We start from the raw sequence: 26,535 nt of genomic DNA, 5'->3' as shown, positions 1-26,535 counted from the left end.
ATAATAGCAGGAGTGGCAAATATCTGACAGTGTGTTGCTAAATCCGTTAAATGCCGGTAGGTAACGTTAGCCTTGTGATGCCAACAGTTTGCCCTGTATAAGTAGTCTCATGATAAACAGAGAGAGGGACAGCAGGGCATGAGGCATTCAGCAAAGCAATATGCTACACACAGTGCTACAATAAAAAGAGATTTTACCCATTTTAGATGAAAAAATAGAAAATCACATCATATACTGACATTCAAACTGGCCATCAATTATTTGCCCCCCCCCAATAAAAACAGAAAAGTAGAAGAGGACTTTTATTTTGGATAAAATTAAAGGCATTTACACCACAAATTGATGCTAAAAAAATGACACAAACTGGTGCATAAAAATTAAGCAGAATCCAGGAAATTAAGTTTTTGACATCACCAAACCCGCCGTTTCACGTGTCCTCCCTAATGTTTTAACGCGACCTATGTGCTGTAATTATTAACCCAAAAGATTATTTACTTCACTTTTTTTGGCACTAACGGTCCTCAGCATCATTAAACTAAATTTCACTAAACCAAACACACCCTCTGCTGAAAGCCTGCTGTGGATGTTCCTCCTGGGAAACACAAATCCAGTCTGGGCCCTCCTAAAAAAGGTGCTGGGTCAAATTCCAGGTGCCTCGTCCTTGAGCACCTATTGGAGCCCGCACTCTTGACTTTAGCCTAAGTTGCTTCCAGCTGTGTGTGAGCAGCGTTTGTGAGCGTAGTGAGTCACTCAAGAGCCACACAAATAAATAGTGTGAGGTGTTGTACAGCTATGCTGACTCATGGTAAAGACATGTTGGTCAAATACACCGCTGGTGGAAAACCATCAGAGGCACTTGGGTTAGAAAACCCCACATTATGCTCTCCCTTGTAGGCCCAACTTCCCCCTCTGCTGTGGTGAAAGGAGAGAAAGCACCTCTACTACTCACCTCTTTTGTTTATTTACCTTCAGAATTGCACCCTGCTCTTCTTGGACCATGTTCCAATGTGTTTTGTTATGTTTCCTTTCAAACAGAATATCTATGCGTGTGGTCTCTGGCTGTGTTTGGCTAACACATGCACGCATTCATGCACGCACACTCCCATTCAACTTTCCCCCTGTGCCAGAGGTCCCCTTTGCCCTTCCCCCCACCTCTAACTAAACATCGCAGGACAGCAAAAGGGAACTTCAAAGTGGCCGGAGGGGGTACTCCTTTTTTCCTGGCACTTGTCATCATCTAAGGGACTGGCTGCTCCCCTTATTACTCTAATTGCTTCCAACTGCTCCAGGAGGCTTTGATGAAGGGCACTATGGAGCATGCTGGAAGCACCTGTTGTTGCACAGACGAGCACAGGTGGGCCTTATTGGTGGTGGCATGGAGGCGTGCGGACAGCGCCGCTGATTTCCAGTTAAAATCACACCACTCAAATGCATACAGAAAGAGACTCTTAATGTAATCTCTCTAGTTGAGTGATTATTAAATTGCAGTTATACAGAAAAAAATAAACACAATTGAAGTTGTGGGATTTAAGCAGGAACACGCAGGTAACACTCTGGCTCCATCTTGTGGCTTCACTATGCTAGAAGTCCAGCAGCTGCATTGGATGAGAGATAAAAGTAAAAAGTATTGGAAATGAAAGTTTCTAAAAACAGACCTGTCCAATTTGAGCTTTCTGGTCATCATTTTACATTACCAACAAACTACTGGCAGTTTGAGCCCGTCCATGGGATCATCAGAAAATAAATTTAAAATAGCTTATTTATTTAAATATACACTTGTAGTCACTGAATCTCTTGTCCTGATTGTCTGGAATTGAGCCACATTCACCAAAAACGAGAGTTACATCTTACATTGACGAATTTATACAGTGTTTAAAACAATGAATCAAGCAAATTTTATCATCTTATAAGGAATACTAACTAAAATACAAAAAGAAGAACACGTTTGACAATCAATACTGGGTCAATGGTCACATGGGGGCCCTGTACTTTTACTTATGGTTATCTAATACATGCAGCAGGTGAGATAATGTCTAAAAGTGTGAACTAAAATGTCAAATGCGCACAGATAATCAACCAGTATAGTCTAAGGCATCTACCCTGAGTACAAATTACAGAAATGATTCAAAATTCAGGAGACAAAGTAGAGTTGGGGATGGCTGAGGTGTGACTTTGGGATTTTTTTTTTTCATTATGACACTCCCTGGAGCTACAAACATTCTTCTTAAGCCTCCTTAATTCACATGAGGAAAATGCATGACCTTCCTCCAATATAAATAACCATATTTCACAGTTTGTAGCTATGATAAATGATGATTTGATTTTATTTATTGTTTAGTGTGTCTTTTAAACCTACTTGTGGATTTGGGGGTTCTTAAGGTATTCCAAGTAAATTTCAAAAATAATAATAATATTTGAAGTTGAATGTCCCATTGCTTAAAAAAATATTTGAAGCTCCTCCCCATCCCTCCTTTTAAACAGTTCCTAAGCAACACATATAGATTACATGGGACACTTAAGCAGCCTTTGCACTGCATGATTATAATTTATGGCTCTTTAATAACTTATAACACCCCCGATTGTTTAGCTACGTACCAGCTGAGGTAGAATCTTTTCAAAGTGCTCGATGTCTACTTGGTCGCAGTCTTCAGACTCGGCTTGTTTCTGTGATCTCACAGCAGCCTCTGGAAATGAGACAACACATTATATTAAAAGTTAAAGTTATTAAAAGTATATTAAAAGTTTCATCATTAAGCAATCTGTATACAGCTGTACCCAACAGAAATCCTTACCTTGGACAAATACTTTCAGCATCTCCACCATGAGCAGCACAGCATCACCACTTACTGTAAGGAAGAGTGGGATCTATTTGAACTGTAGAATTACAAAAAAAACTTTTTTATGGAAATGTCACAATAACAAGACAATGTTTACACAACTCACATCTGGTTTTGTCCTCCTTGAAGAAACTTGACAGGAGTTTGCTTACTGTTTCCTGCAAATGAGGAGCATACAGAACATTGTAAAGTCCACTGTGTGTGACAGACTCAGGTTTTTTGGTTATTTTTTTAGTTTTCAAATGAGTTTGCAAATGAAAGGTGAACTAAATAAATTTGAATATTTAGTGAAGACATCAACACAAAACATATCTAAAATGACTTGCATCCTTATCTACATTGACACAAGCCCTCACTTGGTTTTCCACATAAAACATCACTGCTTTTATTTAGTAGCCTAACTTGCTCGTGCGTCCTCCTACGTGGCTTCTATACGAAACTCCTATTAAAAAGCGACAATTTAACGAGTTCAAACACAAATAACCAGTGTTATCGCGGAATAGTGGCTATGGAGCACTTTTTCTAAATCACCATAAACTCCTCTTCCATTCGGCATGCGTATATTGCTAATTTACTGAATATTTATCTTTACGAGGCGTAAAGTTTAACCGTCTGACAGACCAACAAGCAACAGTTTATGTACACTGTGAACACAGTCGGCGTTAACGATTAACGGGAGAATATAAATGCAATTCAGCGACAAAGAAGATGCAACATTCCGATTTTATTTAATCCCGGGGGGAAGCGAGTTAGTGTAGATAAACACAATAAAAGCATTAATATTCTTTTACCTTTTTGAACCCAATTTCTGCGTCCTCCGCCATGTTTCTGACGCTGTGAGAGAAACTTGGCGCGCTCTACATAGGGATTGGTCACTGAGCTCTGACGTCATTTGCTCCGCCCTTCGCTTATTTTAATTATTTCTCTCTCTCTTTCTCTTTCTCTTTTTAAATTAAAGTAGTAATCTAGGTTTTGTGAATTACATAATTCAACACAATTACAAACAGTTACCTTTACTGGAATTAATTATCTTATATCTTATTCTCAAAACATTGCATTTGCGAATACCTAATTTATATATTATATTTTAATTTTGTCCATAGGCCTGGGCCAATGTTGTTATGGTTCTCACATATTTCAAATAAAGAAGACACAAGAGAAAAGAAAGACAACTTGAAGCTTTATAATCCATTAATTTATTTACACAACTTTAGAGCAATAATGTGGCAAGGATATTATGGTTAATTTTTTACTGTGTTATCAGTATATCAAATGTGTAATCTAACATTTTCATGTCCTTGAAAATTAGTGACACAGATAATAGAATACAACTTAATATCACATCTTGAGTAGACAATTGCCATCAGACAACAATTATTATACATTCACACAGAGCTTACATTTATGATTTAAAGAAAAAGTTAGACAATATTTGTTAATTTGCCATTCTCTTCAGCATCTAACCACTGAGCATCTTCCAGTATGTAGCCCAAACCGAGTGAACGCCGAGGTGGTGGCCTAGCAATGGCTGCTGCGACCTCCTCATCTGAATCCTCATCCATCTGAGAGACAGATTTTTATATACAGTTTTAAAATCAAATAATACCAATCAACTTTTTTTCTTTTTAAAATTTTCTTTGTGTGTTTGTCTGTTGTTAGAATAGGCATAAAACCAGGTCTCCTGCAACAGAGGAAGAGAAACAACTCACCTTTGGACTAACAACTCGTTTTACATCCACACTGCCTCCGATGTCGTGAGGACCAGCCCATTCTGCTCTGTCTGCTTCATCCTCTGTAGAAAACCTCACATAAGCCAGAGCCTTTCTGTCTCCTGAGACAGGGCTCTTCTTGATCTTGGATCCCAGTCAACAGATAAAAAGAATTTGAGGAAGAAGTGAAAAAATTGTATTAGATCTTCATAATTTATGTAAAAATATATTTTAAAAGACACTAGTGAATTCGTTTTTTCAGTATTTACCTTACATGCTGTGACGGTACCCCATTCTCTAAAGTAAGCTCGTACATATCCTTCATTTACATAGGGGTTCAGCTCTCTTACAACCAGCCCGTGGTCCTGTTACATGATACATAATCATGAGCTTCATGGCATATTGCATGTCAAAAAGAGAAATCAAAGCTATATTGCACAAATTGTTTACCAGTTCATAAATTTCTGCAAAAGCAGCCATGTGTTTCTTTGGGAGACTGATGTATGCTCTCCGTTTAGTCTTCATTTCTGCGTTCTCTAAATCTGCAGGGGAGACGAGAAAATTATGAGAATGTTCTAACAATGATTTGCAAAAACAAAAAAAGTCAAACATAGGATTTATATATGAAAGTTGTTTAAAATTAGAAATATGATCATTTACAATCTGATTTACTCAGCAGATTAAATTAAGAAAGCTTTTACTTACTTGAAGCCATTGATGAGATGTTCAACAGCCTGCTTGTCCAAGTAGACCAACCCAGAATACAGAGAAACCTGCAGTGAAGTGTGTTCACTTAGTGTCCTTTTAAGTTGCATTTTTGTTGTGACGTTTTACTGTGACGAGACCGAGTGGCGAGTCAGAGAGTGACCCAACTTGTTCAGCAGCCAGGTGGAAAAAAGGTGAAATGTCTAATTATGTTATTAGGGAACTGTTGACATTATTGAGGATTTGTTAAAAGATCTGAAGATTTAGACATTTGACATGACATGGTATGTGGCAAGTAACTAGGTTTGTATAATACTTATAATATATAATATATATATAATATATAAGTTTTGGGTTGTATTACAGCAAATAAAACGTTGCAGTAACAAGCAATTGCTCACAAGTTTGAATCATTGCATTTTCTCCCTTTTTTTTTAAAATCTTATATGGACTTCTTAGGATTATGATAAAACATAGTATACTGTATAAAAAGCAATACACCAGATTGCATAATATGCAACATTCCCAACTACCCTATTCTTACTGGGTTTTTTTTAACGCCAGATAAATAGTTTGTCAGCAATAATAGCATTTATCATGTTAATGTATCAATGTGTGGATTGTTTCTTCTCAGCATGCATGTTATGTAACATTAGGTTGAGCAGGGTTTTAGAAATCTGACCTGTTGTGATGCTTGAAGATTTATCTGGAAAGTGTGCTCGAGGGAAACCTGCAAAAAGCAGGTTTAATTCAGGTCAGGTTCATAGCAGTATGTAGTATGTGGGTATGTTCCCATTCTGTTAAAGTTAACTTACAATGTGTAGGATAAATTATTGAAATAATAGCATTGATATGAATTGTATGTGAGCAGGTGAATGACATGGAGAAACACGTAGCGTTCTGGGCAATTTTCAAATAAGGGCAGTGTTGTTATTTCTCAAATTTGCCAAAAAAAAAAAAAAAAACACATCAAAAGGGGTGTTAAGACTCATTTATTGGTGTACAACATATTCAAAATCAGTATTCATAAATCTTTACAGAACCTGAATAAATAACTACCCACAAAAATATATATAAATTCTGACATACAATATGAGCACCAGGCTATGTTTAGATAAATATTCACAGCTCTTATATAGTGCAAACAGCAAGTACATTTAGAACTCAAACATTACAGAATATGTTTGAAAATAACACTTAACACTGTTCCTGGTCCTGTTTGATTTTTGTTCTCACTGGCTAAGGTTACATGCACAGTAATATTCCAATATTATCATAATATGAAATTTTTCTGTATTTAGTGCGGGCCATGTAAACATCATTTTCTGCTATATATTCTGAATAAGGCCTTATACGCAATATGCAATCAGAGTATACATGGCTGCATTTAAGCGGGAATTTCTTGCATATTCTCCTTTCATCAGGCATGTAAACAGCTATTGTCTATTTGGAAACAAGGACAATAACTGGAATATTTTGTGCATGTAATAGTAGTCATTATAAGTTGTGGGTGTCATTCCTGATTTCCCAGTGAAGTTGAAAAACATCAAAGTGAAGTTGGTTGTCGCTGATGAAATTACGTCTTTTCATTGATATGTTGTTCAGCCACAGTCTGGGGGGGAAAAGGGGGAAACCTTTTATATGGTAGACAGTGTTCACACAAATGCTTTTTTAGATTTTAAGTGGTCATTAAAACAGTCAGCAGACAAGATATTACAACCACAGAGAGGATATACAGTATTGAGACTGTACCCACCTTATCTAAGGGGAAACTTGACTACTCCGTTCATAAATTGCTTGTAAATTGGTGATGAGGAACTTTTTATCTTTACCCTCCTGTATACAACAGAAAAAATGCACAAGGGTCAATGTCAGCATATTGCATGTGTCACTGATTTTTAGACATGTTACTAGCACAGCTCTATGAATGGCAAGTATCTAGGCAACTATTTGATGGATTTCCATGAAATCTGATACAGACATTCATGGTACCCAGATGCTGAATCCTGGCGGCGCTGCTTTGATGTTGGCATTTTTGTTCTTTCATGACATGTTTTGGCATCTATTGGACGAATTGCTGTTAAATACGGCAGGGATATCCATCGTGCCCGAAGAGTGAGTACTACTGACTTTCATGATCCCCTGATTTTTCAGGAGGTCACAATTATTCAACCCTCTAGTGCTGTCATGTCAAAATTTAAATGTGTCCAATTCTATGTTTTATCACAAAATACCTGCAGAACCAAACACATGCCCATCGTCCTCAGCTGTAAATTGTGTTTAGCACTAAAAAGCAAATACTAACATGCTGATGAACATTTTAAACATTACATCTGGTAAACATCAGGATGTCAGCATTGTCACTGTGAGCATTCTGATGTTAGCATTTAGCTCACAGTGGCGTATTGATTCTTAGTCTTGTTTGGAAAAATGTTTAATTATGCGTACATTTTCAATTTGTTTTTCTAACCGGCTGATGATTCTCCTTTGGCCATCAATAACTTGAGCGTGAATATATATCACCATTCTGGAAAAGAAAAAAAATAAAAGAAAAAAGAAAGAATAAGAGGTAAATTCAAATTTAAAGATCAGTATCCAGGCAACAGGTACAAAATGTTTCAACAGGCAAACAGCATGACCACCATAAGACAGCAGAAATTAGGGATACAGTAATCTTACGGTGCAGCTTAATGTCAAGTTCTTCCCTAGCAGAAATTTGCGCTAGCAGCACAAAAAGAAAAAGATAAACTGATGGCAAATATAAAATGATAACATCGTGATGTCTTTACTCACAGGAAGACTCCACTGGCGAGGAATAAGAACAGCGGATTCTCCGTCAAAGAGTTGTATGCCCAGCTGAGCCAAAGCAGGATCGGTTGGGTGTTCTCCTGCTCCTGCGCCCAAAGCTGCCCTGACGGAAACATTGTGGTGAGATTCCTGAAAGGGCCGCAACCTGTCGAGGGTTTAATCCTGTGGACATCAGACAGATTTGAAGATATATTGCAGTTTTTATTTGGACAATAACGCCTTTTATAAAACCAACAATGTGTCATGCAATACTTTTCCCATTTACTTCTATATAAGATATTAGGGCTGCAGCTATTTTCATTGTAAATTAATCTGTCGATTATTTCCCCATGTAACCAACTACTTGATTGGTCCACAAAAGCCAGAAAGTGGCGAAAAATGTTGATTGGCATTTCCCAAAGCTCAAGATGATGTCACCATTTGTCTCGTTTCACCAAAAACCCCAAAGATTTTCAGATTACAGTCATAGAGGAATAAAGAAACCAGGAAAGATATCACATTTAAGAAGCAGGAATTAGACTTCTTTTGTTTTGTAAAAAAAATTACCCAAACCAATTAATAGATTATTAAATCAGTTGGGTTAATAGTTTAACAGCTGACAATTGATTAATTAATCGATAAATGATTTAATGATTTCCTGTTGTTACATGATAAGTTTTGTTTTTGTTTTTTTCCTTTTGTAGCAGTATGCTTCTGTATTGTTGGTTTTAGTCTTTTCATGAAATTCTTGACAATGAGAAACACACAGAAGATATCCATAGCCTTATACTTTAAGGTTATGATTCATATTTGGCAAAACATGTAGGAGTCAAATGTAAACAGCTGAAAAGTGACTCCTTAACCTCAGTCATTGTTGCATTTTAACAAACAAGTAAAGTGTAGTAAATATGTTTGAAGCTCAATGACAGACTTGCATTGTGTTCTTAGAATGTTTCTAGAAAGCCGTGTGTGACCTCGGTTGTGAAATTCTTGCGTGCCTTTCAGTGGGGAAACTACTTGCGTGCAACATAGTAATTAAGAGGTGGGCATTGTTTGTTGAACTCACGTCCAAATTGTGTAAGTGACAGACACGGCAGCACCGAGAAATGATGGGAAGCACAAAAGAGAGATGAAGAGTGTCGTCATCTGACTGGCTCTCCAGGGCTTTTTGGACGCCTGACAGTTGAGCATTAGACTACTCTGCAGAAGAAACCAAAAGAAGAATGTGAAGTTTGTCATGAAAATTTGAGTAAACACATGGTATGACACCTTGTGTACCAACCTTTTTCATGTAAAATAGCACAAACAGTTTTAAGATCTGGACTGCAGGGAGCAGTGGAGCAAACAGCACTCCGAGCCTGGGAAGAACTGAAGACCATTAATGTTTCATTCACTTTTTTTTGGTTTAATAAGTAATGGGTGTCAAGAATGATGTAATGTTATATCATTACCAAGTAAGGGTTTGTCCGTATATGAGCTCCAACACATTACGAGCGATGTCAAACACTGGCATCCTGTTCTTTTTCAGCACTTGTTTGGAAAAGAGCCTATGAGGGAAGATGCTTAATTTGTGCTTTTATAAAAGGCAAAAAACTGAATAAAATTGCGTGACTAGTGGTTAAAGAGCTCCAACTTGCCTCCAAAGGAACTCTCCCAAAAAAGTGTAAAGCACTGTGAAGACAAAGTCCATGAGAAGCAAGCGATACAGCTCTTGGCCCACAAAGCTCTCCCAACACTGAGGACAATGGAAACATTCATGTCAAGTTCACATCACTGGGGTTAAACATGTCACAAGCAAACATGTAAACAGGTTGTCTGAATGTTTCAGGAATGAAGAAAATTACATAATTCACTGTTACTCCACAACTATAATTATGAGAATGTGCAAATATGTGGATGCTTGTAACCTGTAGACCATGATCTTCTGGCTCCACCGCAATTCTTCCAAGCCAGCGATAACAAAGCACTCCAACAATGCTGACCTTCAATAATAGGTTCCTGAGGTGAACAAAGAGATTTTCTAGTTATTAAAAGAACTAAAAAGTATTATTTTCACGAAAAAAAGGGGGAAATTGGGATTATCTAGAACTGCCAAACAATGCCATACAGACTCACAAGGTAAAGTCTCCCCTTCACTCAAAAAAGTATTGGATGATGGTTTACTTGAATGGATGTTTGACGCTGCAAGGTTGTTTTGGTCACACCTATTCTGGGAGCCGGGTGTGCTTCAATATGCAAATTACAAGTGGTGGATGAAGTGCTAAGATATTCTTAGGTAAAGATAGCAATACCACAGTGTAGAAAATACATTCAAAATTTAACGTAAATCTCCAGTGTGTAGAAATGGAATACAATTCAACATGTATGATTTCTTTAGTGTATAATCACCTGAAAATTAGAATTGCTGTGTTTTCATTTCCTCAGAATGAGCTGTACATCTAAGGAGCAGGTCCTCATTTATGGGGATCACCATGTTACACCGCTATGTTTCCACAGTAGCCCAGATTGGACAAACCTAACACTGATTCGTGTTTTTTAACATCGCCATCATAACCCCTCTATGACGACACCATTAGAAAATAATGATATTTTTAAGGTGAAACTGTTTTATTCAGTGTTTTTAGTGGTTTAAATCACCACGTCTGTTTGTTTTGGAGAGGAGGAGACCTCGGCTGATAATTCAGCTCAGCATAAAATACCTCCTTAACGTTTGGATCAGAAATAAGATGAGCACACATTAAGTTATCAGAGAGAAAAGGCGATAGATGCACAGCCCGACTGTGAGGTGCCAAACAGTGCAGGAGAAGCACTGATTTGTAACGTGAGACTTCTCTATACAGTGTTTTTACCATTTTAAGTCACCTGGTCCATTTGTTTTGGAGAGTTTTGTTTCTGCTGATAATTAGGCTCTTGTTGAAAACCTCCTGAATGATGAACACTGAAGGAATCCTCAATGACAGGGTGTCAAGCTGGTTGCAATCTGCAATCCTTAGATGCCACTAAATCCCTGCTAAATCCCCTTAAATCTTAAACACTGACCCTTTAAGTAAAAGTCTAAAAGTATTTACATCAAAATATAATAAGGGTGCCAACAGTGAAGTTCTTATTATACATCAGCACATATAGTAAAACATAGTTTTTATTATAATGTAGTGGTTCTTTTATTGTTACATTTATCAGTAAATAATGTAGTTGAATCCTAAATTATTACCTCCCAATGATTTAATAAGTTAAATGTTGCTTTGTGTGCTTATATGTGATTATCTATGTTTAAAGATGAACGATCAGTCATGTGGCTGACTGTGCCACAGTTCTTTTTCTCACCTGAAGATGGAGACATAAACACGAACACTGGGGGCGTCAGAGTTCTCTATCCAGGCAAACAGGTTGAAGAGGCCGGGGAGCAACAGGTTAATGCCCGACACCACTGCAGACAAGAGCAGCAGCTCACTGTCTTTGGAAGGACTCTGCTTAATGACAGCCTGTGAACGAAAATGGACAAATGTCAGCGACAGCTGCAGATCAACACCTTATGACCAGGAGGAAAAAACATGGAAAGACACTAAAGCTGAATTGACGTTTTTTTTACAGCAGTGTGTTGAGCCCTGAATGGGTTGCAATAATTCCTGGAATGCAACACCATGAATGATATTTGTGTCTCATTTCCTTCTCCAAAAGCAAAAAACAGATTGTACAAAGTGAAGCAGGGACTGGTAATCAAGAAATTTTTGACTAACTGATCTGATATAAAAAAGGAAGAAGCCTATCTTGGTCTCACCATCACTGGCAATATAGCATGAGACGTGTGTTTTATATCTCTTGTAGTTTGTGGCCAAAGATCAACTTGCAAACTTCTTTTGTAAAACAAGAAATTACAAGAAACATGCATTTCTGTGCCAGTGAACCACAAGTTCACTAGTTTTCTCAGTATTTTTACCAGGTTAATAAAGTTGGGGTGTAAGGTAGGGTTGCAGAAACATTTGGAAAACACTGTTGAACACACATCCTTTGATATCTTGTACAGCATCATTTAAGATAATTCTCAAACACTGCAGGTTTGTCAGATAATAATAGAGAATGACTGAATAAACTTCTAACAGGAAGGAAAAAGGAGAAGTAAATAAACTGCAGGAGGACGGTGCTTCTTTATCTGAGCTATTTTTGTTATTGTCTTGAGAAAATGTTTTACAGGCCATATAGGCGCTCAAATGTGCATGAATCCATCAGGTCTGGGTGCACAGCAGTTGTTTCCTCTAACCTCTGACAGGTAGTGGACTGCCATGGCACCCAGGAAGATGCTGGCCAAACATGCAGCCCAGACCACCAGGTGCACCATGAGGCGGCAGAGTCGCTGCATGCAGCTCTTTTCATCCTCTCCGGTGATCAGCTCAGAGAGCAGCTCCTGTTGGGAAAGCAGTGGTTTGTAAGGTTGAGCCAGCACTGTTTGAATGATCCTCAAAACGAATTAAAACTATGATAAGCACTACTGTCAATTACATTTAGAACAGGGTTTTCAAAAATTGTTCTCTTGGTGTTGAGGAACCTGCAGTCAAGCAGTCACATTCGGATTTAGAAAAGCATCATTAAAAGCTTCCTTTGTGTAAACCAGTTATGAAAAAAATAGATTTTTTAACTTTTAAAATTCTATCGAGGATCATCAAATATTATTCTCTGCCTCAAATGCTTTCAAAGACATCTGTGTGGCCATTTCATGATGAGGGTGGCTTACAGAAAAGCATGGAATTTGAATTAGTAATTTCCAGGTCTGGAAAAGTATGGCAACATATTTGTCTTTTCATACTATTCCACCTATTCTGTGTTATGAAATATAAAATTCAGAATTTTTTATAGATAAATTGATCATACAAGCAGAGTGTTTTTCGTGGCATTTTAAGCAGGCAGCAAAACTCTACCCCTGCATGAGAAAGGCTGGACCACAGCAAGTTTGATATTATCGAAAGCAAGGCAAGAAGAATGGCGTGCAACTGTGTGCGCACTCCTACGCAGAGCTGCCTCCATGCCATCAAAGCCTACATAACAGCTCTGCCCATAGTGCCGTTAACTGAACTGAACCTGAACATCTGCAACCAAATTAGTTTCTGAGAAAATGCAGCTGTATCTGTATGTCTACTTTTCTGCGTTAGAAAACCTTTAAGACGTTGTTTTCATGAACAGTGAGTAAACTAAGCTGCACAGACGCTGTGAGAATTTAATTACTTCATAATTTTTTAAAAACTAATTTTCGGTTCTTATTTATCAAAGGCTAATAATATGGTAGACATAAACATATAATATAATTTATTCAATATTTAGTCAAAGGAAAATAATGTGAGAAGGAAACTCTGCTAGGTTTACTTCCTCTTTGGGCAGAGGTGTTTTACAGAAACGTCTGCCAACTCTCTGTGTAGGTGCGTGGACTGAATGGCAGGCTATTTGTCGACAGATGTTAAAAAGTATCTAAAAAATAAGTTGAAAAATCGAATAAGTCTGGAAATTTGAGCCTGAAAAAGAAAGCAGAAAAAGAAACCCTGCAAGTTTTACATTTAAAATGTAACAACATCTCAGCTCCATATATCAGTTTGTATTCACATAAAAAAAATGAATTTTGCTCTTTAGTAAGTCTAATTGACTCTTGTTGCGTACTTTGAGCTGAGTGCTGATTTTCTCAGACTGCAGTCTGACAGATGTCTTCTTGCTGACTTTAAAGTCCCAGGAGCAGAAAACTTTTACAGCAAGATTCCCATTAGACTTGAGGACTTGAAAACTTCTCCCGAAGGACTTGGACATGCTGTAGGAGAAGGATATAGCTGTAAAATACACACCGCAAACTGTGGAAAATAAGATTAATGCCCAAGAAGCTCACTTATTGACCAACCTGTACACAAGGATGATGCAGATGATGAAGAAGCTGATGGCGATGGTAAGGAAATAGGCTGCAGGTATGTTGTATGCATGCATGATCTGGGGCCTGTCTGTGTCACAGACTGGCAATTCAGGTGTGTCAGTGGAGTCAGCAGCTCGACAACTTTTGAGGATGGCGTTGGTGTAGTAGCCGTAAAACATAACACTCTGAGAGAAGAAACCCTGCCGGAGACAACAGAGATTTGATTCAGGAGAGTGCTGCAGAAATAATAATGGACAGACGAATTACTAAATTAAAAGAAAACCAACTTTAAGTGTCCATAAGTCTCCCATAGATGTTTAATTGGGTTAATATCTGGTGATGTAGCAGGCCATGGAATATGATTCATATAATTTTCATATTTATCAAACCATTTATTGACTCCTTGTGCCCTATGGATAGGGGCATTTTTATTCTGGAAGAACCAACTCCCTCTGTTTTTTTTTTTTTTTTTTTTAAATCCCTGCATTCAGTAATTAGTACATAAATGCAGACAATATGAACATACTAACAAAAAAGGCAACAATAGATGTAAAGATGTTACTGATTTACAAAACATAAAAGGAAACTCAAGTAATGGGACAGTGTGTGTGTGTGTGTGTGTGTGTGTGTGTGTGTGTGTGTGTGTGTGAAGAGGAGAAGAAAAGCATTTGGAGAAAAAAAATGTTGAAAAGAAAAACATCCCTTCACTACAGGGGTCAAGTTCTCACACCTGCACATCTCTCTGGGTGTATTCACACATAAAATTGACAAGAGTGTGGTGACTCATTTGATATCACCTTTTTTTTTACATGTTAGTAGACTAGTGTCCATGGTTTTTGTACCACAAAACTAAAATGTTCATTCATCTTTGTAACGAGGAGTATATGCACTGGATCATACTATCACACCTCTCTCTATGTAATTGTCAACAGACAATTTTTGCTGACTCTGATCACGTCCAGCACTGACACTCTGAGGAAGCGATGCTCTGCATCTGCACTAATGCAAAGTTACAGTCATTAAATGTGTCAACCACAATTTCCAGCCCTATTTACTGCTGTCTTCCCCATAGGTCTAAAAGCAGATGTCACTTCAGTCACTAAAAATTTTGAGCAGACTTTGTGACTGAAGCTCCTGCCATCCGTTTTCCAACAATGAATGCTCCTTCAAAGTCAATCTGATATTTTTGTCTTGCTATCTTAATACATATTCAGAATCAACTGGTTCAGCTCAGCATTTTTTTCTACATACTTTATACAGGCTTTCACCTGCAAATATCACACAAAAGAACTTGTACCAACCAGGAACATAATTGAAATGACTACAAAAAGCTGCAAATAAACCGTAAAGAGACACAAAATAACTACAAAAAGGGGCATAACAACAACAAAGAGACACAAAATGACCACAAAGGACACAAAAGTACCTCAAATGGACACAAAACTACTATAAATATGCCATTTTTACCAACACGGAACAGGTTCTGTTCCAGCTCCTACACACAAATTTTAAACTGTTCAGAACATTTTGATAAAAAAATAACTCGGTTCAAACGCTGAAAAGTTGGTTCTTAGCTGGAAATTTTTAAAAATAGCAGGTTTTCTCTTAATCTGAAGTGCAAACCATGATGACATCAGTGGACATGTGGTATTCTACAGGTTGGAAAGACAGGATGGAGAAGATAACAGTGGAGATATTGAGTAAGAACTGATGGCAAAACGGTGTAGTGATCTCACAGATGGTCTATGTTTGTTTTTTGCTAAAACTAGTATCAGTAATAACAAAAATGTGTAGATAATCAATGCAATCTGCCGTCTTGCTAGTACTGTTTACTTCTGCTGTACATTGTGCAATGCTCTCCATTGATAACACAACCTTAAATACAATGGTTTTGCGAAAAAAACTGCTGGTTACGAGAGCTGGGCCGCTAGATAGCACCAAGGTGAATCTTGAACGGAACCAGTTCAAGAACCAGAGCTAATTTGGTGGAAAAAGGATAAAAGAAACACAAAACCACCAGAAAGTCCCTGTGTCTTGAACCTGTGAAGGAGGTGGAAGGGCATTTATTACATCTGTGCCAGTTGTCTTAAAATGCGTCCATACACAGAACATGACTGTGAACATGTGGAGTAGCATCTGCATTCTTTACTTTTATACAGTTTTGTCCTTTAATTTGTCGCCGTCTGTTTTTGTGATATATCTTACCGTGCCTGTGAGAAGCTCAAGGGCAGTGAAATTGTCCAGATGAGAGTCATGAGGAGGAGGAGGAGGATTGACAGCTTGAGGGAAGACCAGGAACAGGCCGTTAATGACAAAGAGGAGGAGGTTGAAGAGCAGGAGTGTGCGGAGAAACAGGAAGTAGGAAAGCACCCCGGTTCCGAAACGTCCACTCAGTCTCTTCATGGGTGAATGCCACAACTGGAGGGAAGCGAGGACGGGGAGGCAGCTGAACAGACAGTGACGCCAAGTCTGAGGGAAGAAAAATAAAACTGAGACACACAAACAAAAAACGTTTTCTTCTTTTGTAGCCCATCATTTATACTCACCTTCGAAATGTACACTTTTAGACGGCTGTAGCATGGAATATTTCTGCTGATGAGTGAACTCTCAACTGAGTCACTGAAAGCAAGTCGCCTGATAAAAGATAAGTTATTTGTTAGTGTCAGTGTCTTTATTGTGCAGACCACTGAATGTTGTAAATGCGTACCTGACTTCCATCTTATCTGCCAGGCTGAGTGGCGTGGCTTTAAGCTTTCGCATACCCTCGTTCACGGAGAGGCCTCGGATGTTGGAAACCAACTGTTCCTTCTTGTTTTCTGCAAACCAAAAATTAGAAAAAAACAAATTACTGACACATTTCAGAGACAAGTTGCTGCGGCCAAAACTGGACAGCAAAAAGCTTCATTTTATCAGCAGCAATAGTTAATGGCTTAGCATTTTCTATTCACCTTCAGGGCTGATTTCTTCTGTATCTGCCTGGACAAAGTCATCCTGGATCGGTCTGGAGGGGTGGGAAGAATCGTGTGTGGAGGTCTGGTATCTGTGTCGCTGAGACGAGCCTCGCGGAGGAATTACTCCGGCACTATTCATACCTGTGTGAACAATGAACAGTCAACCTAAAAGGGAAAGCTCCAATATTTTTTTAAAGTGGGGTTGTTTGAGGTACCTATCCATAGCCTTTGCTAAAATGTACTACTGTTTATGGGATCACCCAAAAAATTCATATCAGTTCAAATGTATGCTATATTGAGAATATTTTGCTCTCCTGAAAGCCACCAGACTCCATTGACAAAAACAGCAATTTTAACTTGCCTTGAAAAATACCCTCAATATAGCATACACCTGAACACACTTGAACCGCCATCTACAGTAATCTAGGTAATACACCGACAATGGATAATTACCTCATACAACCCCACTTCAATAAATCTGAACTATCCCTTTAATAGTTCATATGTGGTTGCTATGTCACCAAACTACATAGAGGAAGGCTTCATCTCACCAGTAGTGCGACTAGGCATCGAGGAGAGGACCTTTAAAGTAGCAGCTGACCAGTGATGCCTCTGCAGAGAGTTCACCGGCTTCCTCTGGAGTGTCTCATCCCTCATGTGGCCGCTTGCAGTAAACTCTACATTCGTATCTGTGCATACCCTAAAAACATCCATTTGTAGGGTTTCGGGACAACTCTGGGTACTGGCTGCTGGTTCTCTAATCAGCTGGAAGGAGACCTGACGACTTGGCTCACTCTCTCCGAGGTTCCTGGGTAACCATCAGAGGAAATGATAACCCAAAGTCCCAAAGGCTTTGGCCTAAATACCCTCATTACATCAACATGTATTAAGACACACTGCATCTTAAATATTGGTTTTTCCATAGTGAATGACTAGATATGCGTTAATGGTAGAACTACTTTGCAGAACTGGAGGCCTCAAAAATAACTACAATGTAAATCTGACAAATTGGTCTTACTTAAAGTGATCTTGGAAAATGATTGCCTTGAAAAAGGAAAGTAAATATGACTAAAAATATGAACCTATCATTTCTTGTTATGTTTACTTGAAATTTAGCTGTATTTACTTTATTTTGTTAAAATTTTCCAAGTTTTAAGAACTTTAGTAAACCCAGTTAGTCTGACTTAATTTGGTCATGACAAAGACAATTTTGCCATGTTTGGTGTTAGGAGATCTGTGAGCTCTTTTTTCTTAACATTATTAAGGAATATACATATCTGATTGAATACTTTACAACCAGCAAATATATACAACACAGTAAACTTGGTTTACTAAAGTCAGTAAAACTTAGAATGAGATTTAATTTTTTTTTAATTTTTCATTTCATTATAAAGTTGCAACAACTTCACAAAATTAAGTAAACAAAACAAAATTTTAAATAAACGTAGCATTTAGATATAATGTTAACATAAATTAGGACTAATAGTTATATTTAGTTACATTTTTCAAGGCATTGAATTTTCTAGATTTTTTAAAAAGTAAAATCAGCTTGTCATATTTTACAGTGTATGCACATGAAAAGATGCTTCATACTAAAATTATAAAAAAAAAAAAAAATTAAAAAAATGTAAAAATAATAAAGCTATCAAAGGCCTTAAAATGTTATCTCCAAACACTTTGAGAATATAGTCAATAATAACACAATTTGATGAATGACAGGCCATCACCAATGTTGATTTGGCGCTGAGGAAATGACAGTCAGATAAAACTATACAACAAAAAGCCAATCAACTCTCAAATTAAGTCTTTCACATGACTTACTCAAAGTCAGAATCAGAATCCGATTGATAAACGTTGTCACTGTGCGCCATGATGATCTCTTCACTGCAAACACAGCTCACTGTGGCTCAGTTGTCGTCTGTCACACAGTTGAGTACACAGCGGCGGGTTATCTCTAACACTGTAGCAATCTATTCTTGACTAATTGTAAAAACACATCTCACAGACTTCCTCTGTCTCACACTCTATCTCTCTCTCTTGCAGCTGTGCCTAATTTGCATTTGGTGTAAAGTTCACTGCCTGCATTTGTTGAAGTGCAATCACTAAAGTATCTCTGGCATGCCCTGTGTAGGAGCTTGAATATTAAATAATGCATAAACAAATATCGTACATTTAATACTTAGTGGAAAAGTTTCACTGCAGATTGTGTCAGTGTGTTAGTAAGTGTTATGAAGCTGTGTACTTTTACAATTCTGAATCTCTGCTGCCGTTTATTGGTCACAATGAGGAACTGCAATAGCACATTAAATTTGTCAACCCAAGAGAGCCTTTTTTATGATCGTTTGAAAAAAAAAGACGGATTTTGGGGGGAAAAAACAAAACAAAGTAGCTATATTTTACTTTCAAGAGCAGAACTGAGCAAAATGCCTCCATGTGCAATTATTTAGGAGTTTAAAAAAAGTTGAAGTAGCCATAGAAAGCATGTGCTTATCATAGTAAGAGACTACAACTCTGCATGCTTCAATGGAAACAAAACATACACTTGTAGGGATTTATATGGTGATTAGTTTTACTATTTAGAGCTATTATTGAGTCTGTGAATATGAAAACTATTAAAACGTAAAATAGCCATGTGATGTGTGAATGTTTCATTCTACATAACCTCATGTTGTCCTGTTAGTGGCTTCATTAGCAGGCACTGTTCCTCTTTAGGTTATTCAGTCCATGTATATGCTGAACAAAAATTTAAACAGCTCTTGTTTTTGCTCCCATTTTCCAAACACTTGATTAAAAAAAACTATCACTTTTATTATTTGCTCAAAAGATGTATTTCTCTCTTGGTCACAAATTTGCTCAAATCTGTGTTAGTGAGCGCTTCTTCATTTTCCAAGATAAACCATCCAGTTGACAGATGTGACCTATCAAGACACTGATTAAACAGCCTCATTACAACACAGGTGTGCTTTTGGATGGTCACAGTTAAAGGGCACTCTAAACCCCCCCCCCCCCCCCCATTTCTTTTCAAATAACACAGTGCTGCAGATGTCCAAATTTTGAGGAAGTGTGCCATAGACCTTTTTCACAGCAGACATTTTGGCTTGTCATAGTCGAAAAAAGCGCAGGTGAAACATTAACAGTGGTTCAGTTACATAACGTCTCCCAGTAAGCTGTTCCAGTGAGCCAGTGTGCACAGTACCAGGTCCTCCCCCGAATGGAATGCACCTGTCATTAATGTTATTCAATACACAGGTGCTTTTTCATATGACATGTCAAAATATTTCCTGTGACAAACATCTATGACACACTCCCTGAAAACTTGCCATCTGTGGCATTGTGTTGTGTGATCAAACTTTTAGAGTGGCCTTTAACTGTCACCATCCCAAAGCACACCTGTGTACTAATGACACGGTTCAATCAGCACCCTAATATGCCAAACCTGTTAGGTGGATAGATTATCTTGGAAAAACAGAAGTGCTTACTAACATGGATGTTAACAAATTTGTGATCAAAATCTGAGAAAAAGACAAAGCCAAATCAAAAAACAATAATGCTCCTCCCAGTGCTTAATAAAATATTTGGATTGCCATCCCCTCCCCCTCTCATAAGTAATGAACAGCCCCTTAAACATTTCTGGTGAACACAAAGAATATAACTACATTACTTTTTACTTTTTTTCAAAAGAAATTACCTTTGTACACCACTTTAAATAAAATCTGTTCTACTTACACTTGTATATCCTAACACAAACTCTTAAAAATATGTTAAATGTAAAAATTACCAAACTATTAATTTATGCAAAGCATATAGCTTTTTTAAAAAATTTTATTTACACATACGTACACATATACACATATATACATACATACATATACACATATATACACACCACAAAAAAAAACTAAATCAACAAAACCAATAACAACAACAATTGAATAATGTCATTGTCATCTTTCTTCTAAAATTGGCCTTTAGTCTAGTCCATCTTTTTTCATATTCATTCACCTTCCCCTGTCTTGTAGCAATAATGCCTTCTAGCATAAAGTAATGTTTTAAAAGTGAAAGAAAACAGGGGAATGTCAAACGCTCTTTCCCCTTCAATTCAAAAATAAATCTTTTACCTAGTAATATAAGCATATAGCTTTATTAATTAGGTAAACCACTGCGTGTGTTCACACTTGTGTTTATTTTATTTATAAATGTTCAGTCATTATTTTCAGAAAAACTTTTTACTCTTCTCGGAGGCCGCAGATTCCGAGCTGCACCTGAACGCATCGGAGCTGGGGCGGTCCTTGAAAAGTTTTCAGGAAGCTGCTCCACAAAACGAAACTGTCCCAACTTTGACAGGAAAACTTCTCCTGCTCGTCTTTAAGTCGTTTGACAGGCATATTTTGGGTTTAAAAAATGCAGAGCAGTGCTTACGGGGCTTCGTTGGCTGGCGGCGCTTTTGATTTAGCCAGTTTTGTGAAACAACCTCAAACCATTTTGCGCTGCCTGAGCTGGGTGAGTGACTCCACGGAAACGTTAGCATCAAAGTTAGCCAGCTGTCAACGACTTTATGTTAACAGATGTGAGCCAACAGTGTCGACATACATCAGTCAGTAATACAACTTGTTAGCTACATGAGCTGCTAAGAGTGGACATGAAGTGGGCGTTTGGTTGAAATGTTAAATAAACGCTACATAAAGGGAAAATTAGATGTATTTTCTGTAGCACTTGTTGATGCTAATGTTAGCTAGCATGATCAGTGCTGTGTCACCAAACTGACGTGAACCTGCCAGTTTTCCACCTAATGATTTGTTTGGCATATTTATTGCTTATTTTGGGTTTATAGGTGGATGAAAGTTAGCTGAAACTGACATAAGGTGTCCCTTGTTTTTCTGGAGTGTTTACAGTGTGAAAAGTGATGATGAAATTCACTTTATCAAGCGTCATCTGTTGCGAAGCGCTGCAGCTCTGTTTTCAAGTGTGCGGCGTCACAGGACAATTAGATTAAGTTGTTATGCGGAAAGCTTAACAATATAATGGCTTTATTTTTGTCATACTCTTAGTTCTTTCATGTGACAAATCAAAACAACAAGAAAACAAAAACAACCAGTTTTAAACTGTTGATGTTTTGTTTTTTTTAATACTAAAAAGTGATTTTAAAAAAGCTGTGATTTGACAGGAAGATGCAAAAATTTTAATTTCATATTCATTGAGCCCTGATAGCAAAAGCTGTGTCACTGTTGTGTTGAGTCTAGATTTGTGAACAAGGAGAAGACAAGAAGTTAATGATCTCAGGAAATGAGTGGGAATATTAGGCACCAAAATTTCAAAATGATCAGTAAGATTTTAATATCAGATTGCAAAGAATTGGGTAAAAAGTGGAGCGATGAGAGGATCTGTAAAATATGCAGAACTGTGCAAATGTTTTCAGCCACCTTAAACTTTATCACTTTTGCACTGTTATAATGAGCATACATAGTTATTTCTCAGTAGTCTCTTCACTAAAATACAACCAGAAATACAGGAAATATGTATACAGTATTATAAATGTAAATGTATTTCAGAATAAAACAACTTCCAACAGGTTAAAGCTGCAAGTATTAGTGTGCCCTGCCTTTACACTTAGCATGTCTTGAACTCTCTTACTCTTTAAGCCAGACTATATGAGATTTACAATACTAATCTTCTTGTGTTAACATCAGATTGACAAAGCATGTCCAAAGCCCAATATTGATTGTTTGAGCTAGATTTTGTTGTGGTTGTCTGGTCTTGTGTGAAAAAGCCAATTTGTTCATCTATGGTGGTTTTGCACAGTACTGTAAATAAACAGTTGCAATTAACAAGTATTTTCATTATTGGAGACATCTTCAGAAGTCTTGTTTTGTCCAACCAACCTTCCAAAACCAAAAAAAATTCATTTTAAGGGTCTTTAAAGAGAGGCAAATCCTTACATTTGAGAAGCTTGAGCCACCAGAGAGTATCTGTTTTGCTACACTTAAGCTGAATCTTTGATGGAAAGTGTTGCTGATCTTGCGTGGAAACTGGATTAGGAAAAAAGGACCACTTTCAGAAGATGTCACTCTCTTTTTGTGCTGTATTGTGTTAAGAAAGTACAGAAATGTAATTTATTTAGCTTGTCTGAACTGGCCTGACAGATGTTGTAATATGACTTTTCATGGTGAGAGCTTGCTTGTAATGTGAATCATGTGATGACAATCACGCGGCCCTTGCAGCTGCTTGACTTGAAACATGCATTTTTCACCACCTCCCCCCCTCTGGTGTTAACCCTGTGTGTCCCTCCTGTGCAGATATTCGCCATCGTGGTGTTTGCCAGCATTACAGCAGAAGGCTACATTAACCCTGCAGAGGAGAAAGACACCAAATGCATGTTCAACAGCAACGACAGCGCCTGCAGCTACGGCGTCGGCATCGGAGTCCTGGCCTTCTTGGCTTGTGTTATCTTCCTCATACTGGATGCCTACTTCCCACAGATCAGCAATGCCAAAGAGAGAAAATTTATTGTCATAGGAGATTTGGTTTTCTCAGGTGAGAGTCACTGCAGACAGCTCATACTAGAATACAGGAACTGTGCCCTGCCAAACAGGAAGCGCAGCCTGTTTGAGGTTACCACTGTTATCGTATTTCATCTCAATCTTGCTATTTGTTTCTCTGCTTTAAATAATTTTTTCAGCCGCTTGGACATTCCTGTGGTTCATCTGCTTCTGTGTCCTGACCAACCAGTGGTCCAAAACGTCTGGCCAACTTGTTGTCGCTGGTGATGCCGCCCGTGCCGTTGTGGCCTTCTCCTTCTTCTCCATCATCACCTGGGTGAGCGTTGTATCTCCTCCGTGTGTGACCAGCATCTGATTAACAACATCACATGATAACACACAACTTGAAGGGTTTGTACATGGAGCTTTAGGTGCTTGAAGTACCAGATTTTTAAAAATATAAGTACTGGAATACCTTGCAAATCAAACATTTTTGACCTTGGTCCTTGAAAAAGTACTTGAATATAAGTGAGCAGAAAACAGAATGATACATTGTTTTATGAAACATGTAAGATAAAAGTTAAAACTCGGAAGCCAAGAGCGGCTGTGCTTGCAGATATTCTCCAGTGCACGATGAGACTATGAGCTCGGAGTGGCAGTAGGTTGGTAAGCAACAGTAAATAGGTGGTTCCAGGATGTTTCACTGGTGTAGGAAACACTCACATGGGAGCAGTGTTAGGGCCTTTCCAAAAACCACCCCTTACATCCTCTCCCTACTCACTTCCGCTCTGTTTCCACGTTCATGCAGAGTGTTCACCTCATCAAGTGCTGTCCCAAACCAACTAGCACAAAGTGGAAGTAGCTTATTAAACCCTCCGACTGCGAGCCTGCACCGATATCAACTTACTGACCACATGCAACGCCGTATTGTGTGCGTGATGAAGGTGTTCCTTACAAATAAAGTTCCTGCACTTAGGAATGTAAACTGCTCAGATTAAGATTTTATGAAATTTAATATTGTCATACAGACATTAACACCTTAAATGCTCCTTTGATCCTGCTACCCATTTATTGTATTATACTTGTATTATACTATTTCTATCAAATGCACCCTCCTGTCCTCTCTACAAAATGTTAGTCTGTTAATTTTATCATAAAATGTTACAGGAACAGACACAAAAACCAAGCAGCTTATAAACAACATGGTAAAAAACGAGATGTTTACAAAAGAAAAAGAAAAGAAATGTCACCAACGAGCCTCAGGAACAGGTTTCATTTCTAATTATGTATTTGTTATTTATTAATTTGTTCATGTATTTATTTAGTTATTTATTTATTGATTCATTTTTTATTGTAGTGGCAAAGGGATTACCAGCCCACCAAACAGTAGAACAGCCTGCAGATCAAATAAAAAAAGAACCTAAAATGGGAATGAGGTTTATTTTTCTGCATGATTACCAAATATTGCCACAGCTCCCTTTTCCGTGGCAGAGCCATACCTTACACCCTGACGGAGGCTCCACTCAGCTGTGAAGGTGACTACACTCAGAGTGACGCTGCTTTTCTGCTTTCTGCTTTTATGTCATTTGCCAACCACAACATTTGCACGATTGTCTTGAAACAGATGGTTGAGGAGGAAACAATTTCATCCCTGAAAATAAACTGAGTACTTGAAAAAGTACTTGAAAAAATTTGATTGCCTTTTTCTGTACGAACAGTCAGCTGGTTAATTTTTGCCAGAGTCGTTCAAAAGTCCTACTTACTAACTCTTAACTTCTCTCAACAGGGTCTCCTGTCCTACTTTGCATACGGAAGGTATCGTCAAGGTATCAGTGACTTTGACCAGGAGTACAGAGACCCAGCCACCGACCACAGTACTCCATACCCGCCCGCTCCGTACTCCAGCAGCGGCGGCCCCGCAGGCTACCAGCAGTCGCCTTTCTCCCACAACCAGGAGCACCCGGGAGAGTACCAGCCTCCATCATATTGAAGGACTGAGATTAAGACACATGGATCCAACAGGGGAGTTTTTGTTTTAATAAAAATGTGTGCCAATGGTTTCAGTTACAACTCAGACTGTTCTCTGCACTCCCATTCACTTCCTGCAGAACATGTTTGCATATTTGTGGGTGCACTGATGTGTTTTTAGTTCATTTCATTGTTGTGTGGCAGATGTTTGTTGTGTTTAAAGTGCCACACAGAGCAGGTGAACTCTGAAAATATGAAAATATTTTTTTTTTGTTGTTAGAGGGAGATTATCTTAGTAAGAGATAGAGGATGACAATTGATGTCTTTGTACCAAACAGTGATTTCAGTGCCACTTTTGTTTTGCTTATAAGTGCAAGCTGTTAATGTTAAAGCACTAATCAGCACACGGGTTAGGATTTATTTTGTTGATGGGAAATCTGCTTTGCATATTTAAAATGATTTTTTTTTATGAATATGTTACTGATTAGTACATATAAATATTTTTTTCATAACTATCAAATCCACACGCAGCAGTTCCACAACTGTAAGTTAATGATACAGTTTAGTACATATTTGTTTTTCAATCATAAAACAAACCCATGGTAACCAATAAATGGGTGCAATGAAAATGTTTCATATGAAACTACTGTAATGCCATGTTTCTGTTCCTTTGTTAATAATCAACCACTGAAAAATGGCTTTTATGCACTGAAAAGCACACTTCATTTTTGTGGCCGCACTTAATTGCCAATATCTTATCCACCATAATTATTGTTTTTACTCCATTTCTGTCACAATTACTATTTAAGGGTGTCCTGTTTTACTTTAAGGTAGCCAAACCATTGATTTGTATCAGCTATCTCTAATTTCATGTGCCTGTCTTGAGTTCATCTGTAGTTTTGTAAATTTAGCAAAAGTTTCAGCCATAATTTGGTTTCAGGAATTCAGTGAGGTTTTGGTAAATTGGTTTATTTATTATCTTACTACAGACTTTTAGTCCAGGTACCTGACAATCAAACAAAAAACCTACATTACATTTTCCACTTGCTTTTCTTACACTGTCGTTTTACCTTTGAACATGTTGCAGTTTCACTGTTATGATCAATGGCTTTACAATATTTCCCCATTAAAGTGCCTTTATACAGTATTCTGTATTCTCACACAGGGTTTGCCAAATAAAAACTATTCTTCTTTTGAAACTTTGTGTCAGCCTATAAT

The 26,535-nt window shown here is 37.8% G+C and overlaps 4 protein-coding genes across 4 annotated transcripts; 1 reads left to right on the top strand and 3 right to left on the bottom strand.

Moving 5' to 3' along the window:
- Positions 1-374: 374 nt before the first annotated feature.
- cenpx (centromere protein X) lies at positions 375-3,729 on the bottom strand. The gene is given in 6 exon segments (XM_042505598.1): positions 375-1,595; positions 2,596-2,684; positions 2,793-2,846; positions 2,944-2,995; positions 3,629-3,691; positions 3,694-3,729. Coding segments are annotated over 6 exon segments (309 nt in total). The 3' UTR covers positions 375-1,580.
- A 529-nt stretch (positions 3,730-4,258) lies between these two features.
- Positions 4,259-5,071, bottom strand: LOC121956251 (heterogeneous nuclear ribonucleoprotein A2 homolog 1). Its single transcript, XM_042504382.1, has 4 exons — positions 4,997-5,071; positions 4,816-4,911; positions 4,547-4,690; positions 4,259-4,399 (listed from the first exon to the last, which is right to left on the bottom strand). The coding sequence occupies exons 1-4, from the start codon at positions 5,069-5,071 to the stop codon at positions 4,259-4,261; spliced, it is 456 nt and encodes a 151-aa protein (XP_042360316.1).
- A 1,156-nt stretch (positions 5,072-6,227) lies between these two features.
- Positions 6,228-18,901, bottom strand: LOC121957321 (transmembrane channel-like protein 6). Its single transcript, XM_042505897.1, has 19 exons — positions 18,695-18,901; positions 17,425-17,681; positions 16,871-17,014; positions 16,630-16,738; positions 16,469-16,556; positions 16,128-16,391; positions 13,914-14,122; positions 13,682-13,826; positions 12,297-12,440; positions 11,363-11,520; positions 9,946-10,036; positions 9,676-9,773; positions 9,490-9,585; positions 9,321-9,396; positions 9,105-9,238; positions 8,045-8,221; positions 7,700-7,778; positions 7,008-7,087; positions 6,228-6,863 (listed from the first exon to the last, which is right to left on the bottom strand). The coding sequence occupies exons 1-18, from the start codon at positions 18,742-18,744 to the stop codon at positions 7,013-7,015; spliced, it is 2,394 nt and encodes a 797-aa protein (XP_042361831.1). The 5' UTR covers positions 18,745-18,901; the 3' UTR covers positions 6,228-6,863; positions 7,008-7,012.
- A 2,273-nt stretch (positions 18,902-21,174) lies between these two features.
- Positions 21,175-26,516, top strand: syngr2a (synaptogyrin 2a). The gene is made up of 4 exons (XM_042505812.1): positions 21,175-21,373; positions 23,167-23,404; positions 23,550-23,686; positions 25,136-26,516. The coding sequence occupies exons 1-4, from the start codon at positions 21,275-21,277 to the stop codon at positions 25,337-25,339; spliced, it is 678 nt and encodes a 225-aa protein (XP_042361746.1). The 5' UTR covers positions 21,175-21,274; the 3' UTR covers positions 25,340-26,516.
- Positions 26,517-26,535: the final 19 nt, after the last annotated feature.

The sequence above is a fragment of the Plectropomus leopardus genome, chromosome 17 (genome assembly GCF_008729295.1).
Source record: "Plectropomus leopardus isolate mb chromosome 17, YSFRI_Pleo_2.0, whole genome shotgun sequence".
In the NCBI taxonomy this organism is placed as follows: domain Eukaryota; kingdom Metazoa; phylum Chordata; class Actinopteri; order Perciformes; family Serranidae; genus Plectropomus; species Plectropomus leopardus.
This window is presented reverse-complemented; position numbering and strand designations above follow the sequence as displayed.

What these genes read in the sequence shown, in the direction of transcription:
- LOC121956251 (XM_042504382.1), bottom strand. Translation starts at nt 5,071, where the DNA reads ATGAAGACTAAACGGAGAGCATACATCAGTCTCCCAAAGAAACACATG. An exon ending in TTGCAGAAATTTATGAACTG is followed by an intron (nt 4,912 to 4,996) that starts GTAAACAATTTG and finishes ATCATGTAACAG; the next exon opens with GACCACGGGCTGGTTGTAAG. An exon ending in AACGAGTTGTTAGTCCAAAG is followed by an intron (nt 4,400 to 4,546) that starts GTGAGTTGTTTC and finishes TCTGTCTCTCAG; the next exon opens with ATGGATGAGGATTCAGATGA.
- LOC121957321 (XM_042505897.1), bottom strand. Translation starts at nt 18,744, where the DNA reads ATGGCGCACAGTGACAACGTTTATCAATCGGATTCTGATTCTGACTTT. An exon ending in TGCATCATCCTTGTGTACAG is followed by an intron (nt 13,827 to 13,913) that starts GTTGGTCAATAA and finishes CTTCTCCTACAG; the next exon opens with CATGTCCAAGTCCTTCGGGA. An exon ending in TGCTATTTTACATGAAAAAG is followed by an intron (nt 9,239 to 9,320) that starts GTTGGTACACAA and finishes TTTCTTCTGCAG; the next exon opens with AGTAGTCTAATGCTCAACTG.
- syngr2a (XM_042505812.1), top strand. Translation starts at nt 21,275, where the DNA reads ATGCAGAGCAGTGCTTACGGGGCTTCGTTGGCTGGCGGCGCTTTTGAT. An exon ending in AGGAGATTTGGTTTTCTCAG is followed by an intron (nt 23,405 to 23,549) that starts GTGAGAGTCACT and finishes TAATTTTTTCAG; the next exon opens with CCGCTTGGACATTCCTGTGG. An exon ending in TCTTCTCCATCATCACCTGG is followed by an intron (nt 23,687 to 25,135) that starts GTGAGCGTTGTA and finishes TTCTCTCAACAG; the next exon opens with GGTCTCCTGTCCTACTTTGC.